This window comes from Poecilia reticulata, chromosome 6 (genome assembly GCF_904066995.2).
Source record: "Poecilia reticulata chromosome 6, P_reticulata-male-v2, whole genome shotgun sequence".
Taxonomy (NCBI): Eukaryota; Metazoa; Chordata; class Actinopteri; order Cyprinodontiformes; family Poeciliidae; genus Poecilia; species Poecilia reticulata.
In genome coordinates, this window is record NC_088835.1 from 23126147 (window position 1) to 23148226 (window position 22080).

The 22080-nt window shown below is 38.3% G+C and overlaps 2 protein-coding genes across 4 annotated transcripts in view; both read right to left on the minus strand.

Moving 5' to 3' along the window:
- Positions 1 to 8358, minus strand: part of tmem266 (transmembrane protein 266) — a 31577-nt gene extending 23219 nt beyond the window's left edge. Inside the window, exons 1-2 of one of the 2 annotated variants that reach the window (XM_008412292.3) lie at positions 7595 to 8358; positions 4728 to 4822 (exon numbers count right to left, since the gene is read on the minus strand). In XM_008412292.3, coding sequence (XP_008410514.2) covers positions 4728 to 4741 — 14 coding nt within the window. In that variant the 5' untranslated portion in view covers positions 4742 to 4822; positions 7595 to 8358. Of the gene's footprint in view, positions 1 to 4727; positions 4823 to 5005; positions 5136 to 7594 lie in introns of those variants that run through there. The other variant, XM_008412293.3, reaches the window with a different exon arrangement.
- A 4557-nt stretch (positions 8359 to 12915) lies between these two features.
- lactb (lactamase, beta) lies at positions 12916 to 18302 on the minus strand. 2 transcript variants are annotated; one of them, XM_008412288.3, is made up of 7 exons: positions 17834 to 18302; positions 17671 to 17737; positions 15658 to 15848; positions 15448 to 15565; positions 14986 to 15192; positions 14736 to 14901; positions 12916 to 14336 (listed from the first exon to the last, which is right to left on the minus strand). In XM_008412288.3, exons 1-7 carry the CDS (start codon positions 18170 to 18172, stop codon positions 13811 to 13813), a joined length of 1614 nt encoding a protein of 537 aa, XP_008410510.1. In that variant the 5' UTR covers positions 18173 to 18302; the 3' UTR covers positions 12916 to 13810. The 2 variants fall into 2 exon arrangements, with proteins under 2 accessions (XP_008410510.1, XP_008410511.1); XM_008412289.3 differs by having other exon boundaries at positions 17846 to 18300.
- Between the last annotated feature and the right edge of the window lie 3778 nt (positions 18303 to 22080).

Here is a 22080-nt window from a genome sequence, read left to right on the forward strand (position 1 = left end):
GTGGGAGCAGGCGCTTCCCATCTGAAGACATTGTGAAGCAGTCTGCTCAAGGCTAGGCTGTTTTCAGAAAAAAAAAAAAAATGCTACAGCAGTGAATGACACAAGAAACAAAAAAGGAGAGCGTGGACGGCTTCAGGGACAGGGTGTACAAACTATATGCCTGAGCACCTTATGCAAGAGGTCCTAATTACAAACCTAAAACACATTAAATGATCCTGTTGTTACAGCCATGTCAGAAATGTCCTCATTTATGACTTGTGGTGTCCCCAAAAATAAAGTGATTCATTTGTTATTCTAGAATGTTTTTGTTTTGTGGCAAAAGCACAAATGATTACATAAAGATTAACAACTAAATTTAACTCAATGTTGCAGCAGTTTATCCTAACGTAGCAGGATGCATGACTAATATACTTAATCTGCAGGGGACTTTCTGTGACCGAAGAAACTAATATAATTTTTTAAAAAAGACAAAGAAAAACAAACTGCACAAATCTAGGCTGCATCCAAATATAAAAATCTTAAGTATTCATGTATATGAAATGTAAACCTTTATTTCTTCTTGTTAGAAATATCTGAAACCCCTGAGAAAAGAGAAAAACACAACCATGTTTTTTTTCTTTTTGAAAATACTGAATTCAGTGAACAGTTTATATTAGCATGGAAATTTACATAACCAGCTTAAGAAATAATCATGCATTGATAAATTTTATGTTAAATAAAATGTGAACACAGAAATTGAAAAACCGCTCGTTTTATGGGAATATCGTCCTTATCTCTTTGTGTCACAAAGCAACGTCTAGTTACTGTCGAAGCTATCATCGTGAGCTCTGGAAATGAAAGAGAGCGCTTTAAGAGTGACGAAGTGCTAGATTTGCTGTGCTGTGAAAAGATATATTTGGCCCCTCTTACATATTTCTTAAATTTTTTGCATTATTGGCACATTTAAATATCTCAGGCCATTAAACAACTTTTAATATCAAAGATAATGTATAAAAAAAAAACATGCTAACTATCTGTGCCATAACCAACAAGTCTGTGTTGCCCACTTGGCCACTTGTTGCACAACACTGACAATCTCATACAAAACGGTTTGCATTTGTAATTAGAACATTGTTGGTAGCTTCTCATATAGACTAAAAGTACCATACACATTACATTTAAATATTCTATATTTTTTGACAATGGGAAACAAGGAAAATCGTTACCAACAATTTATTTGTGTGGCTATTGGCTAATTTATTTTTTGGCTTCTGTGAGGTGCTGCCATCAGTTATGTAAATGGCCCTATATTTAAATTAGTTGAATTATTGTACATTTTATTTCACTGTAACTGTAAACCGTTTCTTTTTTTTTTTGGAGTGGAAGGTGATGGCGAGGGAGGAAGGAATGTGAATTAACCAACTCAAACTAATTTCATTGAGAAGAATGATGCATGATTTAATTTCTTATCCCTCCCCCAAAGAAAATAGTTAAGTGTATTTATATTCAGTTCCTTTTACACTAATAATTATGAATAAAACTGCCAACTGCCTTCAAGAATTACAAAATTATCAAATAAAGTCCACCCATGTGTAATTTAATAGAGCACATCCAGCTATTCTTTGAAGGTCACAGAGGTTTGTTAAAGAAATATAAGACACAAATAGCACAAGTAAGACCACAATGCACAGCAGACAGGTTAGGATAAAGTTGTGAAGAGATTTAAAGCAGACCTAGTCTATAAAACAATGTCCCAAGCTTTGAACATCTCACCCAGCACTGTTTAATCCATCACTGAACAAATGAAGAGTGTGTCATGCAATTGCGAACCTATACCAAGACATAGCTGTTCACTTAAACTCACAGGCCTTGCAAGGAGAGCATTTATCAAGGAGCTGCAGAGATCTTCAGCTCAGGGACAATAAATCTGGCAATAAGACAATCCTGGTTGTTCACTTCACAAATGTACTAAAGAGTGGCAAGAAGAAAGCAATTGGCAACCGTTGGAGTCGACGTCAAAACAGATTTCTGACACTTTAAAGCAACTGTGTTTGTAAAATGTTAAATAAGGTTTCATGCAAGACCTTAAAACTTTTCATACCACTATCAGTATTTTATTAAATGTTTATTTACATCCGATGTTAGTAGCCATTTGTGACCATTGAGTCTTTAGTGGTTGTTCACAAGTAAGACTTAGTTGGTCTGAACTCCATTATCAACACCTTTTGATAAAGACGGGCCCGTTCAGTGTGACCCGGTGGAATAGCTATCTATTGCAAAAGTGAAAAGGTGCAATATCAGCATTTTTTTTTTTTTAGCATTTCTTGCAAATATTATCATTTTTAAACAGTCATATCATTAGAGACAGTTTATCTTGCTTGGTATGCCGTTCTGTTTGCAAAATGTGCTTCACTAAATATTTTGAGTACAGACCTCAGACCAATAATGCAAACAAATATCAGCTTCTACATAAATACTCGTTGAATGCAAAATTGATTATGGAATAAAATGTTTATATATATATATATAAGGAAATATATACTTCCTTTTATATTTTAAGGAAGTATTCTAAAATAGCATTGCATGAACCACAATGACCTTTGGAGATTGGAATTGTGTTAAGACAGCAAAAACAAAACAAAACAAAAAAAAAACTTTGGAACTCAGATTAGCATCTGGCTCAACTGTTCAATCCTAATTTCCGTTTTCTAACGTAAGATTGCAGATAATTCGGCAAAATTAAAGTATTCTGTTACAAAGCAGATGCTATTGATGCATGCATCTGGTGGGAAGTCATTTCCACAAGGCTGGGCACATTAGTATCCTGTACTTACTGTCATCCAAAGGTGTAGAACAGGCTATGGGACATATTTTAAATAAACTAAGGGGCTCAGATTATGTACACACATACTTTCTGCTCACTGGAGAATGTGGAGGAATGATAATCTGTGTCACTGAGGAATGTGTTGCAGCACCATGAGGGCTTGACAACACATCCGATAAAAAAACCCAATCATATTAGTCTTGCTTGTTTACAGGCTTATTTGACAATCAGTTCAAGCGAAACACAAGTAAATACTTAACATTGCGTCTTTAAGGCAATGTCCCAATTAAAGAGATGGCATAATAGATTTGTAAGATTGTTTTTCCCCACCACCACCACCTCACCTTGTTCTTTGCTGTGAATTCTTTTCACGATGCAGGTACCTTGAGCTTGTGAAGCACACATGACTTCTCAGTCTAAAGTTGCTTTTTAAACTTTAAGTATCACTCACCAGTCAGTTTTCAAACTGTAATCTTACATTTTCATAAAATGTGGTGTTTTATATTTAGAAGTAACATTCATAGCTGAGCAAAGTTGCCATTTCAAATTCATTAGTAAAAGTATGGCAATTTTCAATTCACTTTGTGCATCGGCTTTGTACAGTAATGTTTCAAAAACATTTGAGTTTGGTTTTGGTTTTTAAATCAGACAACCTCATTTTATTATTATTGATAACAAAAGTAAATAAAAAATGTGCTTTTCGAGTTATTTCATTTAATAAGGAAAATAATTTCTCCAAACAAACTGGCACAGTCTGGAAAGGTAACGACCCTGTGTTAAATTATAACTCACTGTGTCACTTTTATGTTTTCATTTAAGTCACCTAAAGGCTAGCAGCTCTGTAGGATCCCCACATAACTCACACTGAACCTGAATAACAACATGACGAAGACTAAAAGATCTCCAAAGTAACACATCGTGCCCCGGTCTAAAGAGATGCAGCAGGTCTCTATGGTGTGTTTTTTTGCTTAAAATTACACATAGAAAAATATAATGTACTAAAAAAATTTATTTTACTCCATGGCAATTTGCAGAAATTGTTCTTTCACTACTAACAGCGTTCTGTTCATTGACGTTTGGAAAAGGATGTGCTGTCCTGATTTCTTTGCTTGCGGCGCTAAACCAAAATATGTGAAAAATCCAGATCTTAGATGAAAGCTTCTTGGTAGCACACAAAAGACTACAGAGTCTGTTTGACTTGCGTCACAGTCACCAATTCATTTCCAGGCCACTTCAACGAGAATCGTGCCAACATTTCAGCCCACTGGCTGAGCATGCTCTGATGAAGGCCAGTGGGATGAAATGCGTGGTTTTCTCTGGAGAGATCGGTTAATGCGACCCTGAAGTCCTGTGTGGTTTATATCGAGAAGCCGTCTCCTATCTTGGTCACTTCCTGTCGTTTCCATGCAAATGTTTTGTCTCAGCCTCGGCTTTATAAACCAACTATTAAATAATCAAAAGCAGCGACAAAATGCTGGTGGGAAGCTTGAGACAAAAGACCCGATTGGCTCCAAGCAGCATCCTGCACTTTGCAGAAGATGCAGCTGACTGAACACACTTTGCATTCACCTCTCACTCTGCTCCACACTACTCCACTTCGCTTCCTCCAACTCAGCTCCCTCCCCCTTCCTCCTTCCCCGGCCCTAACCTCCCTATAATAAGAATGCGGGGCTTGTCGGAGGGACCACACACACACACAGAGTAATTATTAATAAGAGAAGATGACATGTGAACATCCCTCCTGAATGGTAAGCGAAGCTGGCACAGGTCTGCTGCGCTCGCACTCTCAAAAGAGCTTTCCCAGAGATTCCTACTCATGTGAAGGTCAATAAAAAGTAGAAATCTCATTCTACTAATCTCAGTATTAATGTTACATTCACCTGGATTGCTTAAAACTTAATACTTTGCCACGTTTTGTACTTACTGGGTATTGCTCATGTCTTGTTGCTGCTAATATGTCTTCTTTAAATGAAGCCAGGAGCTAAATCCACCACTGCAGAGATCTGGTCAGGGCCATATCTACAGATAAAAGACATGCAAAAGTACAACAACAAAAATTAGAAAACAACAATAACCACAAATGTAATCTTCTTATGCAGGGTATAATTACAGTCAGCGTCATGAAACATAAAGCTGAAAGAGACAAAAATTTATGAACAATAATCAATGAAATACCAGTGTCAGTTTTGAAAGATGCCTTACCTGAACTGTGGCTTTAGGTGTTTTTCAACTATTTTCCTTGGAAGCACTAAATTGTAATTGATTTTAAATCTCGTCCAATATATACGATCCGCTCTGTGGATCGAGGGCTCAGGAACTTCACACCCCTTGCATAGTAAGTGCAGAGGGATGCTTGCTCTTTGTTCCCCCTCACACAGAGAGCCATTTACATCCGACTGCTCAGTGAAAGTCGGCCCAGCTCTTAAACAGACACGGAAAGTTACAGGTGCATCGCAGTTTTTTGAATATTATTGGAAAATCTGACGTTATAGTTCTTCATTTCAAAAAGAGAAACTTCTGAACAGCTGTGGTAAAGATACAATGCAGGGTTTTTTTTTAAAAAAAGAAGAACCAAATAAAGTTTAAAATCTTTGTAACAGGTTTTATTTCCATACATCTAAATGTATTATTCAGAAGTAAAGCAGTCTGCATTATTCTTTACAACCAAAACGTAAAGCAGTAACTGAAATATTGTTGAAGGTACAGCTTTCCAGTTAATCATCCATCCATCCATCCATTTTCGTACACCCTTGTCCCTCAGTGGGGTCCGGAGGGTTGCTGGTGCCCATCTCCAGCTGGCGTACCGGGCGAGAGGCGGGGAACACCCTGGACAGGTCGCCAGTCTGTCGCAGTCCAGTTAATCACTGAACTAATATTTAGTTGTACAACCAGTGTTTCTGAAAACTACTTCTATATGTTGCAAGGAGAAGAACAACTCCTGGAACATGTGAACTGGTATTGGAACCCAAAGTCACTGGACTATATTTACACTGCTTGTTATTTTCTCATAAGCAGCACTTTTGATCTGACCCCACATTGGGCAGTCCACAGCTAATGAAAGCCTCAAATTTCCATCCATCCATCCATCCATCCATCCATTTTCTTTCACCCTTGTCCCTAAGTGGGGTCGGGAGGGTTGCTGGTGCCCATCTCCAGCTAACGTTCCGGGCGAGAGGCGGGGAGCCTCAAATTTATTTATGAATTTTTTTTATTATTATTAATTGAATATTGCTTAGAGCCACTAAAACAGATTTTAAACATTAAGTATTTTAAGGCCATTTATAGCTTCCAAGTCAACACTTGACAGTTGCCCATCAACACTCCCACAATAACCGCAAAAGGTCACTGCTAAAATAGCTGGCTGTTTTTAGAACGGAGTATAAATGAAGGTTTAGTGGAAGAATAAAGTGTGATGGAAAAGGTGCACGAATTAAACCAATTCAGGAATTGGGTAGTTGCGTGAGTCAGGGCTGCAAAAGTCATCACGCATGGAGGGCATGGGCTACAGCTGTCACATTTCTTTTGTGTTAAGTCACACATGAACCAAACACAATGTCAGAAGCACCCTAAGCGGGTGGAAGGAGGAAAAGAAAAACAAAAAAAACCTTACATTCATTGAACAAAAGTTTTTTCATGTCAAATAAATGTAACATTTGAGCTGGACATTAATGTCTGCAAAAGACACAGAATTGTGTAAGTCCTGTGTGAAGTTTCCACACTCTGTCAGGATTTGATTTAATCGGCTGGTTTTGGCACAATGTGTTTGATCAAGTCTACAATTATTGCAGGGAAGCTTTAGAGCACATCATGCTTTACTTTGCTAAAAAGAAATAACTATATAGAGATGCTACTTTCCAATTAGTCTTAACATTCTGTATCTTAGAGAAACAATAATTTCTGGGTTTTTATTAGCTTTAAGACATAATCAACAAAATAAACAAAAACTATGTTAGTGGATAGTGACGCTCATAGCTTCTGTTTGGAGCGAACAATGGGGATAAATTAACATTTTAATGATATTGTAATTTACTGAAATACACATGTGCATACAGACAATAGTGCTTAAATATAACCTAATAACGTCAGATAATCATCTTGGTTTAATATGAATATGATTCCGTGGTAATGTTTGAAACTCAGGCTACCCTTTAAACACTCTTTGTCAGCATTCACAGCCGGAGAAGCATAGCAGATTAAATGCTGCTCAGGAGAAATCAACGCAGGTCATTCAAGGGTTGAGAGTGTTTGTTTCACTGCAGCGCTCCAAAAATATGGACTTTGGAAAGAAAAGAAAAGAAAAAAACAAACAAAAACAACAACAACATAAAAAAAAACAGATGATCTGGAGACGACACGTGTTCAAAGTCAAACAGGTGAACACTTTTAGTGATTGTTACACTGTAGAGGTGACCAAAAGGAAAAGTGACAAACAGGGATCGAATTTCCCAATCAGCATCTTGAGTTGACCCTTGTTCCAATAAGTGCTGCAGCCAATAGCGTGTGCGCTTCCCGAGTGAAGGAGGTCATCCACAAAGGCACTCATTTTACTAGGCTGTTTCATTTCGTGTAACAATCACTCTGGGCTATTTTTGGCCACTCTCTCGGCATTTAACGTAACAAGGAGGCAATTCCAATCATTTCCCTTCAGCTCTATAAACAGTTATGAGGCTGTTAACATTTCCATTCTGCGCTTTGCTTAAATTCTCATTTATGGTGCAACCAACACACACACACACACACATACAAAAAACCCATTAATTAACTTTACGCTTTAAATAAAAACACACTGACCTCTTGAGTATATTCTACATGGTCCCTTCTCCATTGACCACACAGCAGTGATGGTGATATCCCTTCCTTAACCGATTATTATTATTATTATTATTATTGTAATGATGATGATGATGATGATGGTGGTGATCGGTGTGACTGAAGCTCGGATCTTCCTGTGTGTAGGCAGCGATTAGGCTTAAATCTGCGTCGACTGCGCACACGTATCGCTTCTTCTCAGAGGATAGAGAACACCTCCTCTGGGTTGGAAGCACCATCCTTTAGCGGAGACGACGAGGCTTTCACCGGATCAGTAGATGCATAATGTGCTTGCAGGGCTTCCCCCACAATCACACCAGGGACTCCATGTGCCTGATGATGATGAGGATGATGATAATAATAATAATAATAATAATAACAAGAGCTGCTCGACGGGGAGCTGTCCAGGTGCTGAAAACGGGATGCCAGCGGTTACAGATGTGCGGTGGGAGAAGCCAGCGCAAAGGAGACTGGACACAGTTTTCATTAAGAAGCGCAAAATGCAGTCGGTCGAGTCATAAATGTAGTCCATGATAAAGACACGGAGACGGCATTCTGTACGTCCCCGTTTCTGTGCCACTCTGGAAGCGTCGACGTAGGAAAGCGCTCTCGCTTCGCTTTACCTCCCCAGTTCCTCGCGATAACAACCCATCCGCACGGAAAAAGACAAATGCACAATATTCAGGTACTTTAAAGGCTTCCGTGGCGGCAGTCAGTGTGTTAAACGCGGTCTATGAGTTTGCAGTGTCGCCGTTCGCATTTCTCAAACAATTTATCACATGACCTTACATGATAATAAAAAGGTCAGGTCATGTTATGAAGGCTGGTAATAAAGAATACATATGTGTATGTTTTTTTTTTTGGAGGGGAGGGGGGGGTTATCTCTATATCAGGTTTACACATATAGTGGCTAAAATATGTGCAAAACTGGATGAAAAACATCTTTCAACATCTATTTTTCTATTTTTCAGTCTCACCACAGATTCTCCTTTGGATCTGGACCAGGACCAGGCCGCTGTAACACATGAACATGTTTTAATCTGAGCCATCCCATTTTATCTCTGGCTGTATATTTTAGTTATGTTGTCCTGCAGGACATCCACTCCAGTCTCACCAGGTTTCTAACAGGATTGTGTTGTGTTTTGCTCAGTCTGTCTTCCAGTTCACTCTGTCCCACTTCCCTGACTCTGCTGAGGAAAAGCGTCTTCTCACCACGATGCTGCCAGTTGGTTTCAAAGCTCAATATTGCTCTCATCTGACCAGAGTTCCTTCTTCATGTGTTTCATGGGACCCCTATTTGGTTTGTGGCAAACTGCGAATGGGACTTTTTTTTTTTTTTTTTTTTTAAGTAATTGCTTCTGTCTGGCCGCTCTGCCACAAAGTTCAGATTTGTAACATGCACACTTCTCCCATTTCTAATGGGAGTCTTTGCAGCTCATCTGGCCTTAATTGAAGAATGCCAAGAAGAAAGCTATTTCTGGAAGAAAGCCAGCGGACATGTAGTTCGCCAGGAGTTATGAGGCGGAAACCACAAACATGTGGATAAACTTGCTGTGCGCAGACGAGACGAAAGGTTTTCGCCTACATCCACAATGCTGAATGACAGAAAACTAACAATGAATATTTCCTTCAACACATCACCTCCATCGTGAAGTATGGTAGTGGCATCATCATGCTGTGACAAATACTTTTTTTTTTAATAAGGAAGAGAGAAACAGGTCAAAGTTCATGCGAAACAGAGGGAGCTAAAAACACGATATTGTTTGAACAAAACCTGCAAGAGGCTGCAAAGGGCTCAATAATGGAGCAGAGATTCACCTTCAAGCAGGAGAACTACCTTGAACATTGAGAATACAGTGTCATTTTATTTAGATGAATGCTACAGAGATCAGTGACCATAAATGACTTACATGTCTGCGGCTGGCACTAGGGAACACACTAGAGATTCTAAGATCATGATGTGAGTTGATATGTTAGTCAGTTGATGAAATTAAATTAATATGTCAACATGAAATGCACTTGACACCTTGATAGGGGTCATATCAAGGTGTCACACCTTGTGGTCCGTTGAGATTTCACAGTCAGAACTCATATGGGAGAGAAGATCAGGTAAATGTTGCTCAAGAAACCCCAGTTCAAGCATCGAAATATCATCATTGATAAAAATGTTCAATGCTGGATAAGTCCTTCCAACTTTTCCTTCTGAAGGATTCAATGTGTGTTTTTTTTGGAAGTGATTGCATTTACTACGAAACTAAAAACCTGAAACCAAAACTTTAAAAGGAAAATGGTGCCAGGTGGTGAGTCAGCTAACGGTTCTGGGTAAAAACAATTACTCGTCTGAGAGGAGCAATGCGAGATTTTCTGTAACAGAAAGTTCTCACGATGCCATTCATGCCTCTTCACATACCAGCAATTGTTTGCTTTCTACCAAACCCAGAAAGGCAGAATTCCCCAGTCCGTCAAATACTTCCCTCATCTATCCTCTGCCTAATGCAACAATTGATCTAAGCTTTAGCAAGCAAAAAAATAAATAAAACCCCTTCAGCCCACATATAAGGCAAAAATGATCCAACTCGACTTAAAATTTGTTACCCAGAACATTATCAGATACTAAGAGATGGTGAGGAAGTATCAGAGGGTTGACATTTCACTTGCCATTTAAAAAAAAGTGGACAAACTGCCCCTCCTGCATTCTTTTCAGCAAAAGCACGCCCACATGAGAAAACTGCATAGGTGCCACAAAGATTTGCCTCAGGAACCAGAAGCATTTAAAGCTGGGATTTCAGGAACTGGTAAAAGGAACGTGGTAAGTGAACCATTTCTGATAGAAACTAAACAAATTAGGTTTTATGAGAGATCTTTTGATTAAGTCATTCTTCTTGACGTTTCTAAACTCTGTCAAGGTTTTTTTTTTCTTTCTTTTTTGGGATGGTGGAAACTAAACATATGTTCCCTCTTAGGATAAACCACAAATAAAGCAGTTCAAATGATGGCAGGTAACTCATCCTATCAATTGTGACGATTTCTAAACGTGAAGGTGTGCTTAGAAAGATAACTAATCCTGTAACATTTTCAGAACACGGAAAACCTTGTGAACCTCAGGAAGCTACATTTTGCATGAATGAAGCGTCATGTCATAAATTACCAGCTATGGAGACACTCTCCTGCATGTAAGTAAAATAATAATAATAATAAAAAAAAGCCACAAATGAATCAATTTTACAAGAAAATATGTAAATGAGAAATATTACTGATACATTTTCTTTTTTCATTATTATTTTTAAACACTTTGGCACTTTAGCTGCAGAGAAAATTACAAAGGAATCAGATGTGAGGAGTACCACCTCCCTAGTTCTTCTCAGGATGGATACGATGGAGGATTATTAGCTGCCATCATCGTTGTAGCAATCATCGGCTTGGTGGTGCTGGCTGTTATCATTTACCATGTTCAAAAGTGAGTAAATCGTTTAGAGTTATTTAAAGTTTAAGAGTTATGTGCTGACGTAAACAAATAAAACGTAAAGTGGGAGCTTAATTTTCTTTTTTCCGTGCACAGGATGGTAAAAGGGAAGGAAAAACTAAACCAAAAGAACGATGCCGATCAGATGAGGAAGTTACAAGTATGAGCTCTACTGCCTACATGTACATGTTTGTGCATGTGTATGTAATGTAAAAATATATTATTTAATTTTGTTGCAGTCAATACAGTAATTTAGAGCAAGATTCTGCGTATTTTAATGTGATGAAAACATATACGAGGTTTGGAATAAGAATTAGAGGTTGGGAAATGAAGAACTTGTTACATGTTAGTATATCTGTTTAAATGTGCGTTTAAATGTGCAATTAAGACAACCAAATCCTAAGTTGTGAAATATCTGTTTTAAAAAACCCATTGTAAATGGATGTTTTTTTTTTTTAAAGTGGCTTAATTGAAAAAAAAATGTAAATATTTAATTACATGCAGATTTTTACTTTAGAGACATTTTATTCATACAACTCTGTTTCTGTCACACAAACCAACCTTTTACAGTCTTTTGCTGAATGCAATCAATCTCTATTGAAAGTTTTGTCTGTTATTAAGCCTTAATGTGTTTTTGGTGTAAACCATAGTTGCCTCTGGATGCATCTCGACTGGACATAGTGATCTCACTTCCCAGAAAGCTCTTTGTAATTTCACCCGCGGCTTTCCCAAAGCTGGAAATGCGAGAACAAATGCAGAAAAAGGAAAAAAGAAATAAATATAGATTGTGGACAGATAAGTTACTCTTTAAAATGTTTTCCATGGTTTAACAGTTATGTTAAATAATGAATGAAACCAGGTACACTTGATACTGTGGCCACTTTTTTATTTATTTATCTGTAAGTACTTCATAACTATCCTACCAAGAAAAGTTGAATTAGTTTGAACTAAGGAGCTGAAATATGTGCCAATGCTTAGAGGTCAAGTACTTTTCATCAGAAAACTTTGAGTCCTTATTTGTGCAAAATATAATCATTATTCATACTCCTGGTATACTTAGCTTTAACGTGTCATTTTAATTAGGCCAAATGTTTGTGTCTTTTTTTGTCTTTTTTTTTTCTCATTGAATTGTGAGGTGGTGCAACCAATACCTACCCAGTACCCACGTAATTCCATTAGAAGTATATTAGGAGGGAGCTAAAGATTAGGGTGATGATAAAGAGGCCTTCTAACCTAAAAGACATAAAGCATAGTGCAAAAAGATCAATGTCCAAACATACAAGCGGAAACAGTCAAAAATTTGTTTACCATTACAAGTGTTTGTTGTTGTAATGTCAAAGATTTTTATGAAGGGTAAAGAATATAAATATTTTACATTAGATTTTTTAAAAATATATAAATAAAATATATTTTTTAACTGATACCCTTTGTGCGATGTTTTATGTTTTAAAGTCTCTCTTACCAGAAACATAAGTCTTGGTGGATGTAAAAATAACTGGATCCGGGGCTTTACTACTTCTCAGTATAGTGCTTCCACCTAGTGGTAGAACAGATTTCCTACATAGAAGAAACGAACATAAGTTTGGGTGCATTTCACAAAATCTGAAACGTTCATACATTTGTAAAGCCAAGTAAGGTAATAGCAGCTTAGGAATTCAATTCTGTGACTCATTTCTACTTCCTTATGCTTCCATTACAAACCTCCACTTCTTCCTTGTGTAATCATTTACATAAAGGAAACACTTTTTACTATTGGTATGAAAAAAAAATTAAAAAATTAAAGCAAGAGCACAAAGGAACATTTTTTTAACAATTATTTGCAGAGAGAAGACGAAACAAGTTGTAAATTTTAAAAATTTTACTGTCAGTTACTTGTAGATGGACAAAAAAACAAATGCATCATGAAATATCCTTGAAGTTGAAACTATGAGCATTATGCACATATGTATTAACATTTCAAGTAGTTTAAAAGAAAACTGAAAATAAAATGCTAAACATGTGAGCGGTATAAAATAAACTACATGAATGGACAATATCTGACAGCTGTGATATCAAAACAGGAAAAAAATAAAATCCTTCACTGATCTGAAAGAGGACCAGAGACGTGTTTGAGTCTTGCGCAATTCCATCTACCGACGTCACCGACGGAAACTCCCGTCAGGAACTGCTTCATTGCTTTCAGTGGGTGTGAAACCTTTCTTAAGAAAGGAAGCAAGGGAGCAAAAGACTGAGGAATTCTAAATTACACAAGAACTGGACTGAAAGTAAACTGGCTTCATTTTTCAGGATGAAAATCATTTAAAAATGCTGACAATGTAATCTGTATGCCTGAATTGAAAAAAACAAAAAACAAACAAAAAAACCCCAACAAAACAAAACAAAAAAAAAAGCCAATGTCAGTTAGGGTTCTTTCGACCCAGACATCAACATGACTTTAGCTCTCTGTGATCATCTTGTGAAAACAAAAACCCAGAAAAGAATGACAAAACCTACAGAAGCCCTTTAGAATCTCACTGTAGTGTAGCCTGGAAAACTTTCACTGAAGTCTGCTTAAAGAAAACAACCTTAAAAGCCACAACATTTTTTTTTTTTTTTTGAGTTTTTGCTTTGTGAATTGTAAAACATATTTTCCAATGAGATGAGGCATGGATCAACAGTTTTCAGCTGGATTTAAAAGCTGCATTAAAAAAAAGAAGACGACACAAAAGAGGAGCCAAAATTTCATCCAGTCGGTCTCAAACATTTCTGGCTTTGTCAAACTGATGAGCAATTTTTAGTGCGGTGCTGTTCAGTCCCACAGACTGCATGTTCATGATAATGGTGACCACCACTCCTTGGGGGAGGTAGGGAGTCCGTCCCTGGCGTTGGTCCATCTCATCACTGGGTAACACCAGAAGAACGCTGCTGGCCCCCACGGCTCCCCCTGTGTGGGACACGTAATGCCTGCGTTTCCTGCACTGACCATACTTCTGCAGCTTCTCCACCACCAGCCAGCCCTGGCCGTACAGACCATCGGCATCCCAGGAGGCTTCCGTCTTGTCGACTGGCGTCCACAGCTCTATGGCTGACTTGGGTTTCAGAAAACCAGGGAGCAACCCCTCCGTGTCCTTCAGGTGGGCCACCTGGTAGCCGTAGAGCAGAGCGTTGCCGAACAGCAGCAGGTCTCCCACCGTGGAGAGGAAGCCGCCTCCGGCCCATTTGTAGGAGATGTTTACGTACGGGCAGTTTACAACTCGCCCTCGCTTGTTGAGGTGATAAAATCTGTGGAGGAAACCAATGAGCAAGAGAACTTTGGGTTTTAATGCATTAACTAAAAATAAATAAATTCTACTCAAATAACACATGGATTCAGGTAATGTTTTACACTTTAACATACAATCCCAAGCTTTATCAGATTTTATTAGTGCACGACTGAAGTAGAAGGAAAATCCAATGCTATGTGTGGAGTTGTGCCATTCTATAGTTTTATATTGGCAGTAATCTGTGAGATTGAGATATTGTTTAATTACATAATCTGAGAATATACTGAAATTGAGTTACATGCAGATAGACTACATTTATGTTTATGGAGAATTATGTGATTTCTAAAGGCTGTGAAGAATTATATATATATATATATATATATATATATATAAATAAATAAATAAAAAAATAGATTGCCTGGAGCGATGATATATAATGGGGTCATTCTCATCTGGAACTGTATTGTGCATTCCCAGCTCCTGAAACATGTCCTTCATGATATCCAGGAAGCGCTGGTTCGCCGCCCGCTCCAAAACAGCACTCAGCAGAGTGAAAGCGTGAGTGGAGTAGAGGAAAGTGGTTCCTACAATCCAGCCAAAACGTTATTTGGGGTGATTAACACTGAAAATTCATCGGCAAAAATTGTTTTGTATAAAAATTTGCTTACCGGGTTTGAAAATGAGTGGGTCGTCCTTAAAAAGGTCCAAGGACTTAGTAACGCTTTCATAATTGTCTTTTATGTAGTATTCTTCGTGCTCAAACTCCTTTTTCCGCTGAGCCTGAGTGGATTCTTTACGTTTAGATGTTTGATCTCCTCCGGGTTTGTCTCTGTTGTCAGGTAAGCTCTTCTCATCGTCTCTCTGTTTACTTGTGCCTGAATCAAAGCAGAAACGTAAGAGGAGGCAACATCTTTTTTTTTTTGCAACATCTGGAATAATCTCCCTTTCCCCACACGGCAGGTCTCTTCTCATCGAGTTAAAGAATGTTCTTTCAGCACATTTATTTGGTGAAACCTTTAGCACATCCCGAGAGGTTGACTCCGTTTTAACTACCTTCTTTTGTCTATTTTAACGTGTCTGTAGATCTTTGGTTATTTTACAGTGCTTTATAGATAAAAGTAGTGTTGTACCTGGATGCTTTAGAAGTCGCTTGGCTTTCTCCTTGTCCTCCTCAACTTTCTTTGCATCCTTCTCATAGTGCCTTATGCCACTTAGGTGTGACAGTATCATACGAGAAGTTATTGTAACCTGAAAAAATAAAACAAAAGCAAAATTTTATTTGCCATGGCTAGTTACAAGTATTAGAATAAGTCATCTTCTTATATCCATACATGACTTACATCTTTTCCATCAAACTGTTTCTGAGGAAACTCTGGCACATATTTCTGGACGGGGGCATCAAGATCAAGTTTCCCTTCTTCGCACAGTCGAGCGGCAGCTGCAGTTGTGAGAGACTTACTGATGCTGGCGATCCGCATCACCGTATCGGGAGTGCATGGGACACGATTCTCCAAATCAGCATAGCCGATGCCTGGATCAGATCAGCAGCTTCAGTGATTGCAGGCAGTGGCGCAACTACACATTATTCAGGTGGATGCGACAACATAGATCGGCGCCCCTCCCCCCGACGGAAGAAACGTCAGGGTGAAGGAGCGACGCTCACTCTACCAACCAACCCCCCCCCCCCCGAGGCGACGATACGTGAAGGGTAAAATTCGCTACATTTACCTCGTTGTGTGAAGGAGTGTAAGGCGCGCTGAAGTGTATGGGAAAACATCATCGGCGCGCCGCCCCCTCCGGACGGGGTTTTGGCGTCCCCTCTGGTGCTGCGCCCCTATGCGTTGCATATCCTGCATACCCCCTTTTTCGCGCCACTGATTGCAGGGTGTGTAAAAGCGTTTCATAGGTGTGCTTTTAATGTGTAACAAAGCCGTTTACAGGCAAGATTAACGATTGCGCAAGACCTGCAGTGTCAGGTTTATTCAAAACCACCTTGATTTTGGTTTTACTCCATCATTTTCATTTCCTTTCTGCATGCAAGCCAACTTCAACCTTTCTCCCAACTGATTGCATTACTGTTACTTTGCTGAAACAGATTCTAATACAATTTTTGCATGCATTCCTCTGCTAATTCTTGTGAGACAATATACATATTCAAGTGTTCAGGGGCAATGCTGTGCCTTATAGTTATTAGGAAGTGGTGCAGTGAAACAGAACTTTTTTTTGCAGCAGTGTGTTGAAACTACTGAAGTTACAGATAAGAGAGACTACTTCCCAATATTTAAATAACATAAAAAATGCCACTTGCACAATATGTTGTGCAAGCATATAAATCTTGACTTCATAATAAACTTTTTTTTTCAGTGTTACTTTTTTTTTAAGTTGCTGGAAATGGTAAAAAAAAAATATATGCATTTTTTTCCTTGGCAGATGTGTGGAACTACCCTGTAAAATTTCTGTAACAAGGTAAAGCAAAGTCCCTTTAACTTGCTCCTTTTGTATTTTGTTCATTATTTGGTGGGAACATGGCATTAAAACGTGACACTCTCTAGATGAAGGCGCAATAAGCAGCTGACCCAGTAACCAAGATTTCATTAACAGTATCTAAAGTTCAAATATGTGACATCAGGCCATCATTGATGAGGTTTTATTGAATTTCCCCACAGCAAACATTTATGGTCTTCCAACTTCAACCGGTGGCAAATTTTGCAAACTTTCTAAAAAACAAACAAACAAAAAAACATTCTCCTGCTATCATGTTTAGATATTACCCATTTATTAACCTTTGTCATGATTCACAAAGCAAAAATAATAATAAAAAAATACCCCCAAAGAAAATAGGTAACCACTGAGGAACAGAGTTTAAATTAGTGGGAAGATGAACGCCATAACTTTCTTACATGAAGAGGCAGCTATCATTTGACTACTTCATATCACTGAAAACTAGAGAAAATATCATTTAGATATAATCACCCACAATAACTTTAAAACTTCTCTTAAAAGATGCCACTGTCCAGCTGGAAGGTAATCCTCCACCCCTGTCCAACATGTTTTCCACCAAGGATTGCATCTCTGCAAAAGAAAACCTCCTCCACAGCATGATGCTGCCACCACCAGGTCCCTGCTGACTTATTACACGAATCCCCAAAGAAATACACTAAAGTTTATACTTGCAACATGACAAATTGTGGAAATGCTTGGCGTGCATTTGATAACAGCCGTCCTATTGTCACCATAGAAACTTTGTCGTACAGAATGCAAAATAAAACTGCGACATTGTTGCCAAATATTTTTGCTCTGATACATTTTTACTCTTGAGTTGTAGCTTCATGCTGGACTGTCTTATCACCCACCTTCAGACCACACTTGAACACCATCCACTGCAACCCCAACTATCAGTCCAGGAGCTCCGACCTCTACCTAATAATAGGAGAGATAATTAGTAATAATAATAATAAAAGACACTATTAAAGATAAGGTGTCTGTCTCTAAACCAAGTTAGTTTCAGAGGCCTACCTCTTTGCCTACCTTTATCCGCTCCAGGAGGTCTCTGCTCACTTCTATGGCGTCTGTGTACGGATGAGTCTTTTGTGCTATTTTAACTTTATCATCACATGAACTGTATGCAGAGTCAGACCTGTATTTCAGACCTACTGCTAAAACAATGGCCGTACCGACACCATACAGCCACGTTCTGGACTTTAATCGGTGTTTAAAATTGAAATGGCCCCCGACAAAACGCGTCTGCGTCCGAATAAAAACACATTTCGCCTGCGGCGTTAGTAAGAGAGACCGCGGCGATGGTAGCGGGGAGCACTTGGCACAAAAGCGACGATGTAAAAACGTCCGAAACATTGCGGGGAAAACGCTCCGCTTTAAATGTTTGCATCGGCTCGCATTTGTCTGTTAACTTACTGGGAGTACTCCTTAACAGTCAGCCGGTGGATCACATGGGAAGAAGGGGTGACAGCGCGGTGTGGGAGGAGTTTTCCCTCTTTAAATGGAGAGCAAAGTGTTGAGAACTACTCTTTAAATGTTTTCACATTTTGTTGCTCACAAAAAGCATCACTTAAAAGCATGAAGAAATGACATATTATGTGACAGAATAACATAAAAGAAAACATCTTTAAAAAAAAAAAAAGATCACATTTACGCAAAGATGAAGTTCAAACGTAATTGAAATGTGCAAAGTAAGCGGCCAGAGTGAGTATACGACACTGACCTTTTAACATGTTAGATAACTTTGAGTGAATTGTGACTTAATCGAGGGGACAATGTACACTCAGAGCATGCAATGAGTTGCTCAATGACCTTGAACCTGTGGCAAACATTGATGTTTTCAGTCTAGATAGCAAACAGCCAACAGATTCTGCACATCTCGGGTTTTCATTCAGTTCCCAGAACTGACGAGCATAAAACACAAAATATCGGCTGTCATTTATTTTTGGTCCTGAAGGCGGTGTCTGATGACATATAGGTCAACAATCTACGGAAGCGCATTGCTATCACGCAGGAAAAAAAAAAATTCGAGTGCTATCACGTTATAACGTGATACGTATCTTGTTAAAACGTGATACATATCTTGTTAAAACGTGATAGTTATCTTGTTAAAACGTGATATGTATCTTGTTAAAACGTGATAAGTATCTTGTTAAAACGTGATATGTATCTTGTTAAAACGTGATATGTATCTTGTTAAAACGTGATAGTTATCTTGTTAAAACGTGATATGTATCTTGTTAAAACGTGATATGTATCTTGTTAAAACGTGATATGTATCTTGTTAAAACGTGATATGTATCTTGTTAAAACGTGATACGTATCTTGTTAAAACGTGATAGTTATCTTGTTAAAACGTGATACGTATCTTGTATAAACGTGATACTTTTATGTCCAGGAAGTGGCGATATTATGCTAGGCTTTTACAGTGGCTAACATGAATTGGTCAGGTTTCCCTTCATGTTTGGTCTACACGGATACGGATGCTGCTTTGCACTGTGGTTAAAACCATTAATAGCATGCTACTCTTAGCAGGATTCTAAATAGAACGGGGCTGCACAGAAGGAAACGTCAATTCGGTTCTCTAGCTGTGACGGCGTTCCTGACTGTCTGGATCGAAGCTGGAGTTGGCTTTCGATTGTAGCTTCTGATTCGGGAAATGGCTAAAGAGCAATTAGAACGGAGGCTCAGATGTATTTGCTGAACATTTTCTGTTCAGATTTATTTTTTTTAACAGTACACTTGCTGAACAACGGCAACGGCTGTTCGTAACCAAGCAACCGAAATCAACAGAAGGCTAGATAGTGGCAAAAGACAAAACTAGATCCTGTTAAGCATTCTTCAAAATAAAAGACTTCCTCTCAAGTTAAAATGCATCCCTGTAAGCCACAACAGCCAAACAGAAAGGCAGGTGCTCTAGGACAAAAAAATGAAAGAAAACAGAAAGCTAAAATAATAGCAAATATTGTAAATGTGATAGTTCATTTATAATGCATTCCAGATACAAAAAGGTTTTTAAATCTCTCATGTTTGAAGTTTCACAATTCAGATAAAGGTTTCACAAATCACAAACTAGGTTTGAAATATTCTGCCATTGGCGTAGAATAATCTACTCCAGATTTGAAGTGTCGATGTATGTTTGTTTTTAAAGCATATCAGGTGATTTCTTAACACTTGCATGTTAAATCTAATTCCATGATTAGTTACTTATTTACAGGGCTGCACAGTGGTGTAGTTGGTAGAGCTGATGCCTTGCAGCAAGAAGGTTCTGGGTTCAATTCCTGGCACGGGTCTTTCTGTATGGAGTTTGCATGTTCTCCCTGTGCATGCGTGGGTTTTTTCTGGGTACTCCGGTTTCCTCCCACAGTCCAAAAACATGACTGTCAGGTTAAATGGCCTCTCCAAATTGTCCCTAGGTGTGTGTGTGTGTGTGTGTGTGTGTATCTCTTTGTTGCCCTGCGACAGACTGGCAACCTGTCCAGGGTGTACCTCGTCTCTCGCCCAGAATGTCAGCTGGAGATAGGCACCAACACCCCTCCCGAGCCCACTAACATACAAGGGTGTAAAGAAAATGGACGGAGTTACTTAATTACAGTCATATGTTAAGTATAATTTAAATGCTTATTATTATTTACTGAATGTAACTTGATTGTACATAATTACAAAAAGGTGATGTGAAAAATACTTAAATTCAAAGCTTTATTTATGATTTATTTTTGACAAAAGGGAAGAGAGAGGAAGTCTTTTATTTTGAAGTATGCTTAACAGGATCTAATTTTTTGTCTTTTGCCACTATCTAGCCTTCTGTTTATTTTGGTTGCTTGGTTACGAACAGCCGTTGCCGTTATGCACCTATTGTACTGTTCAATAAAAATGTTTTACAGAAAATGTTCAGCAAATACATCTGAGCCTCCGTTCTAATTGCTCTTTAGCCATTTCCCGAATCAGAAGCTACAAACGGAAGCCAACTTCAGCTTCGATCCAGACAGTCAGGAACGCCGTCACAGCTAGAGAACCAAACAGACGTTTCCTTCTGTGCAGCCCCGTTCTGTGTAGGATCCTGCTCAGAGTAGCTATTAATGGTTTTAACCACAGCATCCATATCCGTGTAGACCAAACATGAAGGGAAACCTGACCAATTCATGTCAGCCACTGTACAAGCCTAGCATAATACCGCCACTTCCTGGACATAGAATTATCACGTTTTAACAAGATAACTATCACGTTTTAACAAGATACGTATCACGTTTTAACAAGATAAATATCACGTTTTAACAAGATACATATCACGTTTTAACAAGATACATATCACGTTTTAACAAGATACATATCACGTTTTAACAAGATACATATCACGTTTTAACAAGATACGTAACACGTTTTAACAAGATACATATCACGTTTTAACAAGATACGTAACACGTTTTAACAAGATACATATCACGTTTTAACAAGATACTTATCACGTTTTAACAAGATACATATCACGTTTTAACAAGATAACTATCACGTTTAACAAGATATGTATCACGTTTTAACAAGATAGTATCACGTTATAACGTGATATGTATCACGTTTTAACAAGATACGTATCACGTTATAACGTGATAGCGCTCGAATTTTTTTTTTCCTGCGTGATAGCAATGCGCTTCCGTAACAATCTCATGCTGACCACTCTGAAATATATTCATAATCAAAACAATATCATACATTTTTAATTCTACAATTTGATGAAAGAGGCTGAGCAGTTGCATAAGGACTAGTGTGATGTTTTGGTGTCGGTAAAGTTTGGGAGAAACGTGGCTGTGAGACATTTGATTAAAAAGCTTTTTTGGAAATTAAAAACAGATTGCTCATATTTCTAAACAGCTGTTTTTGCCTCGTTTTTTATGTGATACTGCGTGTAGATCTTTGATAGAATATATACTGTAAACGATTGCAGAAGTACGGCAGGTGAATTTTTGAAATGGTGAAGGGGTGTTAGTGGCACTATAAACTACTAGGTATCACATGCTCACAAATACAGAGCCGTCTCCATGAAGTTATAAATTACTTAGAATAATATTTTATATTTGACACGTAAGTAACTCTGTTATCTTTATATGGGGCATATGGTTTGTGAAGGCCCGTTTGAAATAGTGTGCAAAACCACGCCCAGCCGACTCAACATTTTTTTTTCGCCGGATGATAAATGGTGCAGATCCACTTACATACTTCCTGTTTGAGCAAACAAGGCCAACATAATCAAATCCCAACTCGGGCAA

Excerpts from the sequence above, each read along its gene's own strand:
- lactb (XM_008412288.3), bottom strand. The coding sequence starts at position 18,172 with ATGTTTCGGACGTTTTTACATCGTCGCTTTTGTGCCAAGTGCTCCCCG. Across the intron at positions 15,193-15,447 it reads GCGACTTCTAAAGCATCCAG|GCACAAGTAAACAGAGAGAC; the intron begins GTACAACACTAC and ends GCTTTGATTCAG. Across the intron at positions 14,902-14,985 it reads CCCACTCATTTTCAAACCCG|GAACCACTTTCCTCTACTCC; the intron begins GTAAGCAAATTT and ends GCTGGATTGTAG.